This window comes from Cotesia typhae, unplaced genomic scaffold (assembly GCF_013202065.1).
Source record: "Cotesia typhae breed Kobodo isofemale line unplaced genomic scaffold, CoteBio_Ctyphae scaffold_91, whole genome shotgun sequence".
Taxonomy (NCBI): Eukaryota; Metazoa; Arthropoda; class Insecta; order Hymenoptera; family Braconidae; genus Cotesia; species Cotesia typhae.
In genome coordinates, this window is record NW_027423781.1 from 2,052,780 (window position 1) to 2,068,618 (window position 15,839).

At 23.3% G+C, this 15,839-nt stretch overlaps 2 protein-coding genes and 2 long non-coding RNA genes across 7 annotated transcripts; 2 read left to right on the forward strand and 2 right to left on the reverse strand.

Annotated features, from left to right (window-relative positions):
• Positions 1-155: 155 nt before the first annotated feature.
• On the forward strand, positions 156-832 carry LOC141537722 (uncharacterized). Its single transcript, XR_012480960.1, has 2 exons — positions 156-267; positions 369-832. It is a non-coding gene; the product is annotated as an uncharacterized LOC141537722 (long non-coding RNA).
• Positions 833-1,391: 559 nt separating this feature from the next.
• On the reverse strand, positions 1,392-3,245 carry LOC141537721 (uncharacterized). The gene is made up of 3 exons (XR_012480959.1): positions 3,107-3,245; positions 2,976-3,023; positions 1,392-1,875 (listed from the first exon to the last, which is right to left on the reverse strand). It is a non-coding gene; the product is annotated as an uncharacterized LOC141537721 (long non-coding RNA).
• Positions 3,246-3,322: 77 nt separating this feature from the next.
• LOC141537720 (uncharacterized) lies at positions 3,323-12,269 on the forward strand. 4 transcript variants are annotated; one of them, XM_074258863.1, is made up of 4 exons: positions 3,323-4,014; positions 7,144-7,887; positions 11,406-11,484; positions 11,543-12,269. In XM_074258863.1, exon 2 carries the CDS (start codon positions 7,198-7,200, stop codon positions 7,642-7,644), a length of 447 nt encoding a protein of 148 aa, XP_074114964.1. In that variant the 5' UTR covers positions 3,323-4,014; positions 7,144-7,197; the 3' UTR covers positions 7,645-7,887; positions 11,406-11,484; positions 11,543-12,269. The 4 variants fall into 4 exon arrangements, 3 of the variants coding, with proteins under 3 accessions (XP_074114964.1, XP_074114963.1, XP_074114965.1); XM_074258862.1 differs by having other exon boundaries at positions 11,557-12,269; XM_074258864.1 differs by having other exon boundaries at positions 11,566-12,269.
• LOC141537719 (cytoplasmic dynein 2 intermediate chain 2) lies at positions 11,635-15,651 on the reverse strand. The gene is made up of 9 exons (XM_074258861.1): positions 15,305-15,651; positions 15,149-15,233; positions 14,794-15,012; positions 13,801-14,035; positions 13,532-13,733; positions 13,251-13,450; positions 12,551-12,693; positions 12,273-12,457; positions 11,635-11,809 (listed from the first exon to the last, which is right to left on the reverse strand). Exons 1-9 carry the CDS (start codon positions 15,361-15,363, stop codon positions 11,734-11,736), a joined length of 1,404 nt encoding a protein of 467 aa, XP_074114962.1. The 5' UTR covers positions 15,364-15,651; the 3' UTR covers positions 11,635-11,733.
• Positions 15,652-15,839: the final 188 nt, after the last annotated feature.

The following is a 15,839-nucleotide window of genomic DNA, read 5'->3' on the forward strand; positions in this document are numbered from 1 at the left end:
TCACTCAGTACGGACAAAGACCATGAGAAGTCGGGAGAAAGTTCTCTCAGGTTTTTAGATTGTTGGAAGACAACACTAGCGCCGCTCGAAATTGCGGCGGCAAAGTCAAGCTTTGGGTGCAGAGACTTCTTTTTTTGGTTTTTTGGACAAAGAAAAAATAAGAATGATTTGTGTTATTATTATTATTAATTTTTTATTTAATGCGTCTTTTTTTTTTTTCAGAAAGAAATAAAACAGGTGATTTTTAATTAAATTTATAAAAATTCTGTAAGTAATTTTTAGGTTAATTAACAATATTTTTTATTTCTATCATAACCTTCAATAAATAAAAAATTGATTATTATTAAATTAATAATTCTTTTGTTAAGAAAAATTTTTCTTTGATATTTTTGAAAAGAAAAACAGTAAGTATTCCAAGTGTTGTTAATTTATTATTATTAATATTTAACAACTTATATTTTTTAGATGGAAGTAAGTAATTTTTTGTAATTAATTTATTGACTTAATTTGTAATGTTCAAATTATTATTTTAATGTTAATCAATCAAAATTTGTTTTTTATTTTTAGGCGCCGACAGTTCTTGACCGATCTTCATAAAATTTTGTAAGCTTTTTAGAAATTCCGCTGTTTCCTGACTCAACTTGTCTACATGGTTCAGAAAATATCACAAACTCCAAAGTCTATATATGAATGTATTTATATATAAAGGATACAATCGACCTTGACTCTTCTAAAACTCACACAATTCTTCTCGGATCTCCATAAAAAGTAGCGTACTTATTTTCTGGAGGATTTCCAAGGTTAAGTTTGAAGATATGAGCTAAATCGGTCGGTTAGTTTACAAATTACAAAAATTATAAATTTTTAAAGATTATTAATTACAGTGAAAAATTTAAACTTTTACTGTCTCTCCTTCAATAGCTATTGAAAAAAATAACTTACTAAATTGTTGTAAATTTTACCTGAAAGCTCATTAAATAAGCTTTAATTTACACAGTTAGATATTTTGCTAGATCAATAAGTTTAAAAATTCCAGCAATTTAAGAGTTTCAAAATTTTATAAAATTGTGAGTTTTAGTGATTGTTGGTACAATTACTATTAAATTCGATAACTTATTAAATTTCTGTAAACTCCATCTGAAAGCTTATCAAATAGGCTCTTATTAATCTATCTATATATTTAAAAAAAAATAAAAAATTAAATATTTATCAGTCGATTTAATGAAATTAAACTTTAAGCATTAGTTTTTAAATTTTATTATCTAAATTTATTTATGTATTTTCTCAATTGCTTTAGTGTTTATTTTATCAGTGTTGTCATTTTATTTTAATAGAAAATCTAATTACATTTCGGCTGCCGAAGGTGATATTTTAAAAATTATTTTTCATAATAAATAATTCATTTTACAGAAAAAGTAAACTCGTTAAGTTGGAGCAAAAATGGAGGTACCCTGGCAGTCGCGTACAGCAATAATAACACCGCTTGGTGTGATCATCAATCCAGGATAAAGTTTTACAATTTAGAGCGCAATGATGATAAATTGCACCAAGAAGCGGCTAAAAATTATGAGACTAATTCGTGTGTTACCTGCTTGAGTTTTCATCCTATTGAGCCGTCAATAATTGCTGCCAAGTTCTGGTCCTTTTTTTTAGGATAAATACTATTCACTTACGAAGAAACTCTATGCGCCAGTTCTTCAAGGAATAAGTAATATCTTCCAGGTATATTCAAGAGATCTATTGATCAACCAGCTGATGGATACATAATCCCTCTCCGGCTTAGTTAATTTCTACTATTGTATAATTTTGAGCCCAGCTATCATTCAATCTTCTCATCATTTACTTGGGATCGGTCATTTCAGTGATTATGCTTACCTAGAAAAATTTATACCTGGGTACTCTTTTATGGTAACCTTTGAAATATTCACACGTCAAAATACAATAAGTATTACAGGTATAAATTGGATAATTTATGTAAATTCATTTTTGTATCAAAAATTATAATTTAATTTTTTTTTATTTTTTATTATTTGGAAAATTATTCAAATTATGGAAGATTTATTTATTTATTCAAATAAATAAACGCTTCAGCCATTCTATACATTCACAGAGTTAATAGTTACAGTAGTTGGTAGTTACATTAAATTGCTAATTTGCCATTTAAATTTATTAATAATTAAATTTTAATTTGTCAAATTTCAGCAATTACTATAGTTATAATTACAAATTTAGTGTAATTAGCAATTTAGAAAAAAAAATTTATCATTTGATAATTAAAAAAAATTTATTTAAATAAAATTTTCGTCTAATTTTAATAAAAAAAAAAAAATTTAATGAAAGAATCTTTAATTTTTATAAATTAAAATTATTTTTGTATTAAACTATTTGAAATTAATAAAAATAATAAAATAAATAATTCAGGAAAAATCTAAAAATTTTTTTTAATCATAAAAAAATTAAATAATTATAAAAGTTAAAGCGACTTTAAATAAAATAAAAATTAAAAAAAAAAAGAAATTATTAATTTTAATATCATAATTGATGAAACTAAAATTAGCCGACAGTGAAAAATTTTTATTTTTTTTTTTATTAATTAAATCGGAAATATAAAAAAAATTTTTTTTAAATTGCACGTGTAGTTTTCCAAATTTTTTGCACGTGGAATTTAAAAAAAAATTTTTTTTTATAATTTCTATAAAAAAAAAAAAATTATAAAAGAGTTTAGATGTCGGCTAACTTAATTTTCATTCATAATTAATAATTAATAAAAAAAATACGCAATTGCTCACACTCAACTAATTAATTAATTAGTTATTAATAATTAAAATTATTTTTGTCTATAACACGTAAATCAATGGACTTTCTTAAAAAAATTTTTTCTAATAAATTGCTTACCAAATTTTAAATTTTCGTTTTTTTTTTTTATAAATTTTATTTTATTTATAGTCAATTAATTAAAAATTGTAAAATCTCACATTAACAATTTTAAAATTTTTCCTGCCACATGACAGCATCTCTCGACCCTGAAAAATAAATAAAAAATATTTATCCATGAAAAAAAAAAAATGATAAACAAAACTTACATAAATAAAATAAAATAATTTACCCTTTAAAAATACCGAAGCGCAAACAAATTTTTCATAAAACATTTCACCTTAAAAAAACATTAAAAAAAACAACTGGAGTGTAAAGCACATCAAGATGGCTGGCCGTTGACATCAAATGGAGTGAAAAGAAGAGCGGAGAGGGGAAAGTACCGAGTGCCTAGTCAGGGCATGTATTAATATCCTGCGCAATCGTAACCGTTGCTCAGTGTTAGTACATCAGTGGTGAATAGTGGACACTATGTCAAAAGTGCAGTCTGTGCTGTGTTAAAATAATTTTAAAGCTGATTTAAATTGCTCATAAAAATAATTTAAATATTTTATTTAAAATCATAAAATAAATCCGATATTTTTATCATACCTAGCCTATATATATTAAATAATTAATATATTATTTATTCAAAATTATTCTGATTTATCAACTGTCAAAAAAAAAAAAATAGTTATTGTTATTACAATTACCATTTGTGATTTTTCCTCGGAATTTTGGCAGCCAGACTGCTAAATGAGAGAAAAGAAGTTTGCAAGTTCAGACAAAGGCGTAAATATTTTGGAGGAAGTGAAGCCAAGCGACGGCCATTTCGTGATCGTCTCCAGCTGGTTCTGTTTTTTTTTTTGTCCGCAGTGACTATCGACTAAAAAATATACGATCCGTCGTCAAGCAAGCTTTGTTACACTGGATTATACCAAGAAGAAACTAACAGCATCTGAAGAGAAAGCTAATAATAATAATAATAATAATAATAATAATAACAATATTAATATTGATACATTAAGAAGCTATATAAATTTATTTCAAAGCTTGAACTTTTTAGTTTTTTTTTGTTTAAAGCATTACGCGCAGCGAGACGCCATTTTACTTTTTTATTTATCACCTATTGCGCAGTTATTTCGCTGGATTTCCATCAAGGTAATTTTTTATTTATTTTTATAACTTATTTATTTTTTTTTGTAAATTATTATATATTTTTATAGTGATGTTTAATTTTATTTTAAACACGTATTGAAATTACCTACGTCAGTAAAGATTAAAAGGTCATTTAAGTTCGATGATTTCTTTTGAGATTGTGAGTACAATACAGTACCGAGATAAATTTACCGTATCATTTTAATTAAATTTATTTATTCATTTTTTAAACTTAAAAAAGGTTTTTTTTTACACGTTGCTTATTAAGATTTGTTGTTATAAATTTATTATTATTATTATTATTATTGTTTTTTTTTTTTTTAATTTCAGAGATAAAGTAATGAAGAATTTGTCAGTTAGTTAAAAATAACGCAAGCGGTTAATTTTTTTTTTTTTTGATAAGAAATAATTTTATAGAAGTTTCTAGATATTTTTTACTTGATTTGTGTACGTGTTTTATTTTTTTTTATTTATAAGTAGTGGGAATTGAACGGTGAAGAGAAGGTTTGAGAAGAGAAATGGAGCAGTTTGACAACATTGACTGCGCGCGCATAAATCCATTTATTTATTATTTTTTTTTATTTTATTCTGATACAAAATCGGATGATAAATTTTTTTTTTTAATTAAATTTTTTTTATTAAATTTTATTTGTTAATAGTGATGGCCTAATATTTAAGTTTCGTAATTAAAATAATTAATTTTTTTTTTTATAATATTTAATTGAAGTAAATAATAATAATAATAATAATAATAATAATAATAATAATAATAATAATAAAAATCACTAAAATTCTCAACAAATATAACACAGTCTGCATAAATATAAATTAATCATCTTGGTCTATTAATTTAAAATAATATAATTTAATTATAAATTTATAATATAATATAATTTAAAACAACTAACATAAATAAATATAAAAATATGTTCATTGTAAAGTTAAGTCGATATAAAAACAAAAATTAAATAAATGACTAGCAAGATTGACTAAAATGATGGAGATTTGTAAGGTGCAATTTACGACCACTATTTTAAAGGTTATACATGTGGTTTATAAAATTAAAAAAAAGTTTTTGATGTATAACAAGATGACTTACGGCCAGCATGGTGATTTCATAGATAAATTGCTAAATGAAGAGATTAATGATGAATTAGCAATTGTAACTTGTGAAAATAGTAGCAAATAACAAGAATAAAAAGAAAAATAATAATATAATAATAGAAATACTTCTTATATTTATATAATTGCACACTTTCAATGCGATTTAGTTATTTTGTTATTTAAAAAAAAAATTATTAATTCAAAAAATTAGTAAAAAAAAAAGGAAAAAAGTGTGTGTGTGTGTGTGTATCAGCTACGACGCACGATTGGAGTTTACTCCTTACGAACGATAATTATGATATATATCAAATAGAAAAAAAGGGTAAATGAACGCATCTGCTAAAATGATAAGAGAAACAAACATATATCTGTAATTATTCGGATTATTTATATTACTTCAATGAAGCGTATTACATAAAGTATGTTACAAAACAATATAAATAATAATAATAATAAAAATAATAATTGTGTTCAATTTATACAAATCCAATTTTAGGATGATTGATTTCTTTCACTTTGAATTATAACATCATTCTTAAATACTGTAATTATAGGTTTGTCAATCAATTTCTTGCATATTTTCAAATATTTTTTCAACTTTAATCACTTGATGATTTGTTTAATAGTACATAAAAATACACGTATCAATGCATGAAAGTACAAGAAAACTTTAAAATCAAAACATTAAAACTTGATGGTTAGGTTGCTGTTTATGTACGTCGTATCTAGATGTATACAATAAATGCTACTATATGCATCAACAGATATTTTATAATAATAGTTTATGCTTTTTATTACGCGTATTACTTGATTATTATCAATTATCTTTATAATTTCTATTTAAAATTATTAAAAATAATCAGCATAAACTATAGCGACCCAGATTTTTAGATTTTAACTTTTTTCTTATGTAAAAAGCGGACGGCCAGAGACTAAATAATATAACGATGCATGCTAATCTTATAATAGATGGGAAACTACAGTGAAAAAAAGATATTTGACAGCTTGCAATTACACACGCCAGGCGGCGCAAGAATAACTTTTACATGAACTATATAGCTTAAAGGGGATAGTTTGCCACCGGAAATGTATTAAATTAAAATTGTCAATTTTTATTATAATTACAAAAAAAACTGAAATCCGAACAAAAACAGTTTCACTGTAAAAAAAAATCGTGCCAAGTCTACGTTCATAAGACTATTAAGAAAAAAAAAATTTTATTTCTTTACAAAAAAATATACAGTGAGACTACGAAGTATAGCGCAAAAAGGAGACCCCGAGAATGAGATACGCCGTGTAATGTATTCCATCTCATTCTTTTACACGTTCAATCCTACAGATATATATGTTTGTCTCTTTCTACGTAACGCCTCAACTTTTCGTGTTACACTTAATTTTACTCCTCACTAGAATTCAAATTTGCGCGCGCAAGCGCGCGCCTTACTATACTATAGCGTTTGCATATATTTTCATGCTTATGATATATTCGACCAATCAAGTTACGAATAGTTTGTTTACATGATATATTTTCATATTTTTCATCTAAATTATAATTTTACTAGAATTTGAATTTGCGCGCGCATGAATATAGGATTTGCGTATATTTTTATGCTTTGATATATTTGACCAATCACGTTACGAATAGTTTGCTTACATGATATATTTTCATATTTTTCATCTAAATTATAAAAGTGAATACTCCTCAAAATTTCCGTACCGAGCCTTATAACTCAAATCGTTTCTTAAGGAGTAAACTCCAATAAACTCCAAAAAAATTATTAAATAAAAAAAATTAAGAAAAAAAAATTTTTTTTTTTTATTATTAAGTAAAAAAAATAAAAAAAAAAAATTTTTTTTTTTTAATTATTAAATAAAAAAAATGATTAAAAAAAAAATTATTAGATAAAAACTAAAAATTTGATTGACCATTTTTTAGAATTGATTATCAATATAAATAAACCCAAATTTTGATACACAATTAATCATATCACTAACGCACAATTTCTAATAAAAATTTTTTTTTTTTAGATCACCACAACCGGCTAAAAATTAAATCTAATCATCCAAACCGAAAATTCCACAATGACGAATTCAACGCCAAAAATGAACAACAAAGTCGAGCGACAAGTCTCACCAAACACAAGCGCCAAGAAGCGCCACCGTGGCGGAAGTACGCGAACAACGTACTTCAGTAATAACAACAAAAAATACTCCAGCCCAACAACTCTAACTCAGACTCCAAACGGCAACTCGGGCACGAGGTTCAGTACTAGTCCGTGCAGCAAAAACTACCCGCGTAGTTTGGACAGCAGCGGATATTCATCTTCTTCATCATCATCATCACCATCCAGGTCATCGGGCAACGGTAGTCCAACGAATAGCTACTTCGCAGGCTCTAAATGGTCTGACCCACCTTCCCCGACTGCTCTTCCGCAGCCTCCACGTCACTGGACACCGACTCGCTGTCAGCAGTCTGAAAACAGTCTCATGACCAACCACCTGAAGATGATCCTCAATGTCAAAGCTTGATACATTGATTGTTAATTCTGTTACTTTGTTTAATTCAATTAACCAGTCAAGCAATCATTAATTAATTTATTTGTTTAGTGGTTGATCAATTCTATGAACTATGCAATCAAAAGGACTCCCGTTCCAGTGATAGTGCTTTACTTGGACATTGAAAAATAAAAAAAAAAACAATGCCGGATTCTGTGCGATTACTTCAAAGACAAGTTTGATTTTTTTTATGGAAAAAAAAAAAAATCAATGTGGGCAAGTGAACTTGGTTAAACAATGTACAAAGTTGTAACTATGTAATTTAGTATATATCCTTTATCATTAATTTTAATTACTATGGACAGATATTCCAAACTGATGATAAAATCTCGGATATTTTAAAGCTAGGTTCTCATTTTTTTTTTTTTTTTTTTTTTTTTTTTTTGTTTACTTTAATAGTAATTTTTCTCGAGAGTCAAAGCCATGATTGAATAATTAATTATTATTTTTGGAGACCGTGTAAATTTTTATTTTCAATAAAATTTTTTTTTTTTTTTTTTTTTCAATTTTTTTAAGTCGTATCAAGAGACTGATTTATTTATTGTATTTCATACAATTTATAAATTTTACAAAATTTTAATTATTGTTTAAAAAAAAAATAAAATACAAAAAAAATTGTGGGTGTGAATAATGTTTTTTTTTTAAAAGAGAATTTTTTTTTTCTGAAAAAAAAATTTTTTTTTTTTGAAAAAAAATCTTATACGATTTTATTTTAAAAATTGAAAATAAAATATCACTGTGATGAAGGTCTACCGAAATTAATTTATTTGTTTTAAGTATTAATTATTTATCAAACTATAATTATTAATAAATATATATATATATATATATATATATATATATATATATATATATATATATATATATATATATATATATATATAATATCTATGTTATATATATATTTATATAAAATATAAATTAACATAATTAATAATAACATATCTATGTGATGAATCGTGATAGATAAAATATAAATCCACTGTACAAATTTAAATAGTTTTAAAAAATTTCAGTAAATTCAATCTGGCTGATTAATAAATAAATATATGTGTATATTAAATTATAAAGAAGACAATCGAGAAATTATTACTTATTATGTTATTATTATTATTATAATTATAACAAGGCACTATTTTTGTTTATTTTTTTTTTAAGAAATTTATCCGGTTAGAAAAAAAAAATAAAACAAAGATAATTATTCGTCTGATTGCTTTTTAGTAAATTTTTTTCAAGTTTATATTATTATCTTTGATTAATTTTTTTAATTGAAGGGTAATTTTTTTTTAAACTTGCAAGGAATTTATTAAAACAATTGTCAGCCTTTTTTTAGTGGTATGAAAATTTTTTGTGTATGTCAATAGTATTACTTCATTTAAAAGATGTAAAATTATTATTTAAAGATATTTTTTAAAAAAATCTTTAAATTGTAGAAATTTTCATTTATATTTTTGTGTTGAAATTAAGAAAAAATTTTTATTTTTATTTTATTTTTTTTTTTTTTTTAAACGCACATGGAAAATTGTGTCAGAGTTTAAAAATGTCAAAATTAATTTAAACATTTACAAAAATTAATAATATTGTTCATAAAAATCCGGGAAAAAAAAATTAATTTTAATTAGGAAAAAATGTTTGAATTAAATTAAATATTAATAATAAAAATATTATTATTAATGTTTTTTAAAATTTGTGAAGAAATAATTTATTTAAATTGGGAAGAAATGTTTGTATTAATTAAAAAATTAATATTTTTTAAAAAATTTCAATTAAAGTCAAGAAGAAATATTTAAATTAATTCAAACATTGAAAAAAAAAAAATCTGTGAAGAAATAATTAATTTAAATTCGGAAGAAATATTAATTAAATTTTCAAATAAAGAAAAAATATTTAAATTAATTAAAACAAAATTTTAAAAAATGTAATTATTGTAAACATTTTTAAAAAATCAGTTTGTGAAGAAATGTTAATTTAAATCGAGAAGAAATGTTTAAATTAATTGTAATTGAAATAGAAATTGCTTAAATTGTGTCTGGTGCACAAAAAGGTATGGGTAAAAAAATAAATTTACGATAAAATATAAATAATTCTAAATAATAAGATCGAATGGCTTAAAAAAAAAAAAAAAAAAAAAAAAACAATATTTTGAGTAACTTCTACTGAAAATTCGTCAATGATGTATAATTGATTTTAACTTAAATTTCTAGACTCTCGTATTTGTACATGTAATTATTTAATAATAATAATTATATTTAATATTAATGATAATCTTGATAATACTTGTAATAATAATAATTGTGAAAAATATAATCGAGTATTGTAAATTGTAAATAACATTGTTGATTTACAATGTCTAATTGATACTGAAGAAATAACGATTTAAAAAAAAAAAACAAACAAAGTTTTATACGATGACGAGTTTTCTTAGAAGACAAGTGTGTTTATTTTAATTAATACGATTAATAATAACACACGTGTTATTTTTAAGTGTTATTATTAATTATTAATAATTAATTATTGTAGAAGAAATATTGATACTGTGAAGAAAAATTATTTTTTTTTGTCATTGCATTTTAAATGTTTATTTTTTATTTTCGGACTTGAAGTTCTAAATTATATTTGTTTAAAAAAATTTTTTCAAAAGATTGTCAAAAAAAAAAAAAAATTTGCAATCTAAAGAAGAAATGTGTAATGACAAAAAAAAATTTTTTATAAAGTCTACAATAAAATCACACGAGTCTAAAAATTAATATTATATATAAATATATAAATATATGAAATATGAATATAAGCAATTAAATGTAAAGAAAAAGTATAAATTAATTAATTAAATAATGAAGATGAAGATGAAGTTTTAGAATCCAAACTTTCAGAAACAAGACAAATATTTAAAAAAAAAAAAAAAAATAATTTAATGTCAAACAAAAAACTTTTGCATTTATATTCAATTATAAATAATTATATTGAAATATTTAATATAATAAAAAATAGATTCTAGAGTTTAAAGACATAGAAAGTAATAAACGCGAAACGATGTCTAAATAATGCGAAGAAATGTTTTTTTTACAACAAAAACATGAGATAGACTTATTTTTTTTTTTTTTTGTTTGTTTTCTGAAAAAGAAAAATATAATATTATTTTAATTAAAAATGTCCGAGTTAGAGGAGACATTTTTATATTAAAGAAGGAATAATTGAGATGAGGAATTTATAAGAGAGTGAAAATGTTTATTAATGAGAAACCGTCCTTGTCCTCTCAGCCATCGAACAAATTTTGTTTAACATATCTGTATTTTTTTTTTTTTTTTTTTTTTTATCACAAGAGCCAGTATAAAAAATATTCAATAATTTTACGCAATATTAATTCAATAATTTGTAAATTTAAATTTTTGTTTTCAAGGGCTCTAATTTTAAACTTTCAAAATTAATGTATTTTTTTTTTTTTTTTTTTTTCAAATTCTGATTGTAATTGTAATTTCCCGTTAAAATCTGTTAATTGGAATTGTAATTTTTTTTAGGGCCCTTTTCAGGGCCCGCTAATTTTTCAACACGTAAGACAACTTTAAAAATTTAAATTGCCTTTTTCAAGGCAAAAATTGTCCTTTTCAGGACAAAAATTGTTCTTTTGAGCAATTTTATTATTATTTTTTTTTTTACAGACTGATGATGCAACGGGTCGTTGACTCGAAATTTATTTGTGATATTAAATAATAAGATAATTTATATTTTTTTTACAGGTCAATGGCTTCATTTTTGTACAAATATTTTTAAATCAAGATTTAATTTACGGAGATAATTAATCAAATCTCTTATAAGGTAATTTTTAAATTATTTATTTTGAATGTAATTTAATTTATTTATTTTTTGTTGAGAGGTTTTATATTTTAGTATTCCAAGGACTCGAGTTTGGTCATCTCAAGGACTGAATTTAAATATACTGAGGAATAATTTTCAATTTATTGAGGATAGTTAAAAATATTTTTGTTAAAAACTTACAATAAATACCTGGAAAAATATTTTTTTTTTTTTTTTTTTTTCAATTATTGAGTGGGTATTTTTAATTAATTAATTAATTGATGTTTGAGGAGGAATTTTCCATACTTCTAAATTACCAAGGACATCACCAATTGCAATTGTATCTCTGAAAAAAAAATTAATTTTTTGAATTAATTATTAAAATAATATTATTAGTTAATTAAATTAAAAAAAAATTATAATAAGAAGAAATAAATAAAAAATTTAATTTTTTAAAAGCATTACAAAAGAGTAGTAACTGGAGGAAAGGAAACGAAGCCTATAGTGATTTTATTTCCACAAAAATTGCAAGACTATGTATGAATATGATTTTGAAAGTAAGATAAAATACAAATTGAGTGCCAGGAAAAAATAAGTATCTATTTGGACACCCTAACAGTGTCCAATGGATAAGAGCGGATTCGATTATTAGACAATTTGCTAAAAAAAGCAGAATCAAAGAAAAAAAATTTTGTTCTTACAATAGTCTTATAAATATATAAATAAAAAAAAAAATATATATATATATATATTTTAAAAATAAATATAAAAAAAAAAATAATAAATAAGAAGAAATATAAAAATAATACCTTTTTACAGATAAATTCATTGAACTGATAAAATTATTCTGACACTTAATTTTCAGCTCACAAATTTTTCCACTAGTATTGAAAAATTTAATCGTGTCATCAGCACCGTAACACACTATGACATTACTTATACATCCTAGCCCCGTAACTGTAAATTCTACATTGATTATGCGCGTCAATGTCATCTGAAATAGCGAAATTTTATGGTATATATAGCAATAAATAAATAAATAAATAGATTTTTTATTTTTTTATATAAATAAATAGAAAATACATACTTCAGTGACGTTGAAAATTCTAATTTCTTTATTACTGTTAGAAACAACGAAGATATCTTGAGTGTCTAAACATTTTAAGTCAACAATTGATCCATCGCAGCGTTCATACTCATCGATAACAGGATCTATTAATGTATTGTCACCTGTAAAATTTAACAAATATCAATTAATAATGATAATAAAAATAATAATTTAATTAAATTATTTTTTTATAATGATTACTACAATGTTAGCATTTAAAAATCATAGAAAAAGCTATTTTAAAGAGCATTGACACTGAAAATCAATGCAAACATTTTATTATTATTATTATTATTATTATTATTATTATTACTCAAGCATGAAATATTAATTTTGCTTTTTTATCACTTAAAAATGATATTATTAGATAACATTAACACTTAAAATCAATATATTTATTTTTATTAATATCTCAAAACATATTTGTTTGTTTTTCCTAAAATTTTGATGATAATAATAATAATAACTTTAATTTTAATAATAATTTTACTCAACTTTTTGGTGCTAAATACTTGAGCTTTAACTTTCTAAGTGCGAGCAGGTGTAGCGCTTATGCGACACCTAGCGGAAATTTTATGCAATTACAAAAATTAAAGTTTTATTAATATTTTTAGTTTGAATTTTTTTTTTTTTTAAATAAAAATAATAATCATAAAAAAACTTAATTAATGAAACGTACCTTGAACAGGAGTAGTAGCATTAAAACTGCATTTATACAATCCACCGCACAAAGTACCAACAATAAAAATCTCATTATTCTTGTAAGAAATATCAAGACAAGTTATTGATAATCCTGGTTCGAAAGTACGCTCGTGTCGACCACTGGCACTTGGTGGCCGACTATTTTCTGCTGGATTATGCTCTTTAATTATCTTAAACCTGTAAATAATATTAATTATTCTATTAAATTAAATTGTGACAATATTTTATGTAAATTTTAATATAATGACACTTTAATACCAATTTTGTAATTTTGAATTTGTAAAATTGTCAATTAATTTGTTGATATAAATAAAACCATCTGCGCTGGTGGTTATTAACATAGACGAGTCGGTATTAATTGTAGTACGTCGCCACATTAATGACGTTACAACATCATTGTGAACTGTAATTGACAATGATTGCGACAAGGTATCAGCAATATTCCACAGCAAAACATCGCCTGTAAAAAATAATTAATATGTTAATGAATAATAAACGTTAATAATTATATAAAAAATAAAAATTACCATTAAAAAGACCAGCAGCAATTATTGACGGCTCAATAGGATGAAAACTCAAGCAGGTAACACACGAATTAGTCTCATAATTTTTAGCCGCTTCTTGGTGCAATTTATCATCATTGCGCTCTAAATTGTAAAACTTTATCCTGGATTGATGATCACACCAAGCGGTGTGATTATTGCTGTACGCGACTGCCAGGGTACCTCCATTTTTGCTCCAACTTAACGAGTTTACTTTTTTCTGTAAAATGAATTATTTATTATGAAAAAATAATTTTTAAAATATCACCTTCGGCAGCCGAAATGTAATTAGATTTTCTATTAAAATAAAATGACAACACTGATAATATAAACACTAAAGCAATTGAGAAAATACATAAATAAATTTAGATAATAAAATTTAAAAACTAATGCTTAAAGTTTAATTTCATTAAATCGACTGATAAATATTTAATTTTTTAATTTTTTTTTTAAATATATAGATAGATTAATAAAAGCCTATTTGATAAGCTTTCAGATGGAGTTTACAGAAATTTAATAAGTTATCGAATTTAATAGTAATTGTACCAACAATCACTAAAACTCACAATTTTATAAAATTTTGAAACTCTTAAATTGCTGGAATTTTTAAACTTATTGATCTAGCAAAATATCTAACTGTGTAAATTAAAGCTTATTTAATGAGCTTTCAGGTAAAATTTACAACAATTTAGTAAGTTATTTTTTTCAATAGCTATTGAAGGGAGAGACAGTAAAAGTTTAAATTTTTCACTGTAATTAATAATCTTTAAAAATTTATAATTTTTGTAATTTGTAAACTAACCGACCGATTTAGCTCATATCTTCAAACTTAACCTTGGAAATCCTCCAGAAAATAAGTACGCTACTTTTTATGGAGATCCGAGAAGAATTGTCTGAGTTTTAGAAGAGACAAGGTCGATTATATTCTTTATATATAAATACATTTATATATAGACAAGATAAAAAGTAAAAACTTACTTGGAAATCAAATTCATCGATGGTTGAAAATTTGTTGAGTAATTTAAGCTGATAATCATTATCACGGGAGCCAATTGGCTCATAGGAATTGATAGTATGATTGTCGTAAATTTCATCAAGTGCTTCCAGGACTTTTGGTGTTACTTTTTTTAAAAATGCTGATAATTTTTCATAATCTATGGCGATATCTTTTGGCTGATTCTCAGCTTCTGTTTGCGTCTGAAAATATTTTTAAATTTTTATAAATTCATTTTATAGACCGTCAGGATATAATTTTTGTTTAATTTAATAATAAAAAAAAAAATAAATAAATAACAATAATAATAATAATAATAATAATAATAATAATAATTACCTCAACACTATGTTGAACATTAGACTGTACATTTTTATTTTTATAAATTAAATCATCAGTCTGTAATGATTGACATGATTTTTCTCTGAAACCAAATAAAAACAAAATTAAAAAAACTAATTTAAAAAATTATCAATTGTATAAAATTTTACTTACGACTCTGTAGTTATTGTTGACGAAAAATATTCAGCGTTATTAGATTTATCAGTAAACATTATTAGAGTAAATTTATTTTGACAGGTTTTAATCTTGTTAGTATATTTATTTGTATTCCAAATAAATAAATAAATAAACCTAACCTAAATATTTTAACTACCTGTCGGTATCACAAGATATTGACTGGTATTTTTATCAAAATGATTTTGCATGTAAAATTGATTTTATAAATTCTTTGACATGCATTCAATAGTTAAATTAAATTAAAATTAAAGTTTAATAAATAAATAAATTAATTAATTAATTAAAGTGGTTCAATATGTCATAAATAAATAACTTGGCGCGAAACATGATGTGATTGGTTTGACGTTTTTTTGAATATTTTAAGCGCGTTATTTGAATGCATAAAAAAAGATTCATTCATTTTTTTAATAATTTTTTTTTGCTATAATTAATTTGTTATAAGTATCTAAAAAAATTGTTACTTTTTTTTTTTTTTTTATATATATTTAGAGTTTTGTTATATTTTTTTATT

Excerpts from the sequence above, each read along its gene's own strand:
- LOC141537720 (XM_074258863.1), top strand. The coding sequence starts at position 7,198 with ATGACGAATTCAACGCCAAAAATGAACAACAAAGTCGAGCGACAAGTC.
- LOC141537719 (XM_074258861.1), bottom strand. The coding sequence starts at position 15,363 with ATGTTTACTGATAAATCTAATAACGCTGAATATTTTTCGTCAACAATA. Across the intron at positions 15,013-15,148 it reads ATGTTCAACATAGTGTTGAG|ACGCAAACAGAAGCTGAGAA; the intron begins GTAATTATTATT and ends AAATATTTTCAG. Across the intron at positions 14,036-14,793 it reads TCGATGAATTTGATTTCCAA|AAAAAAGTAAACTCGTTAAG; the intron begins GTAAGTTTTTAC and ends TTCATTTTACAG.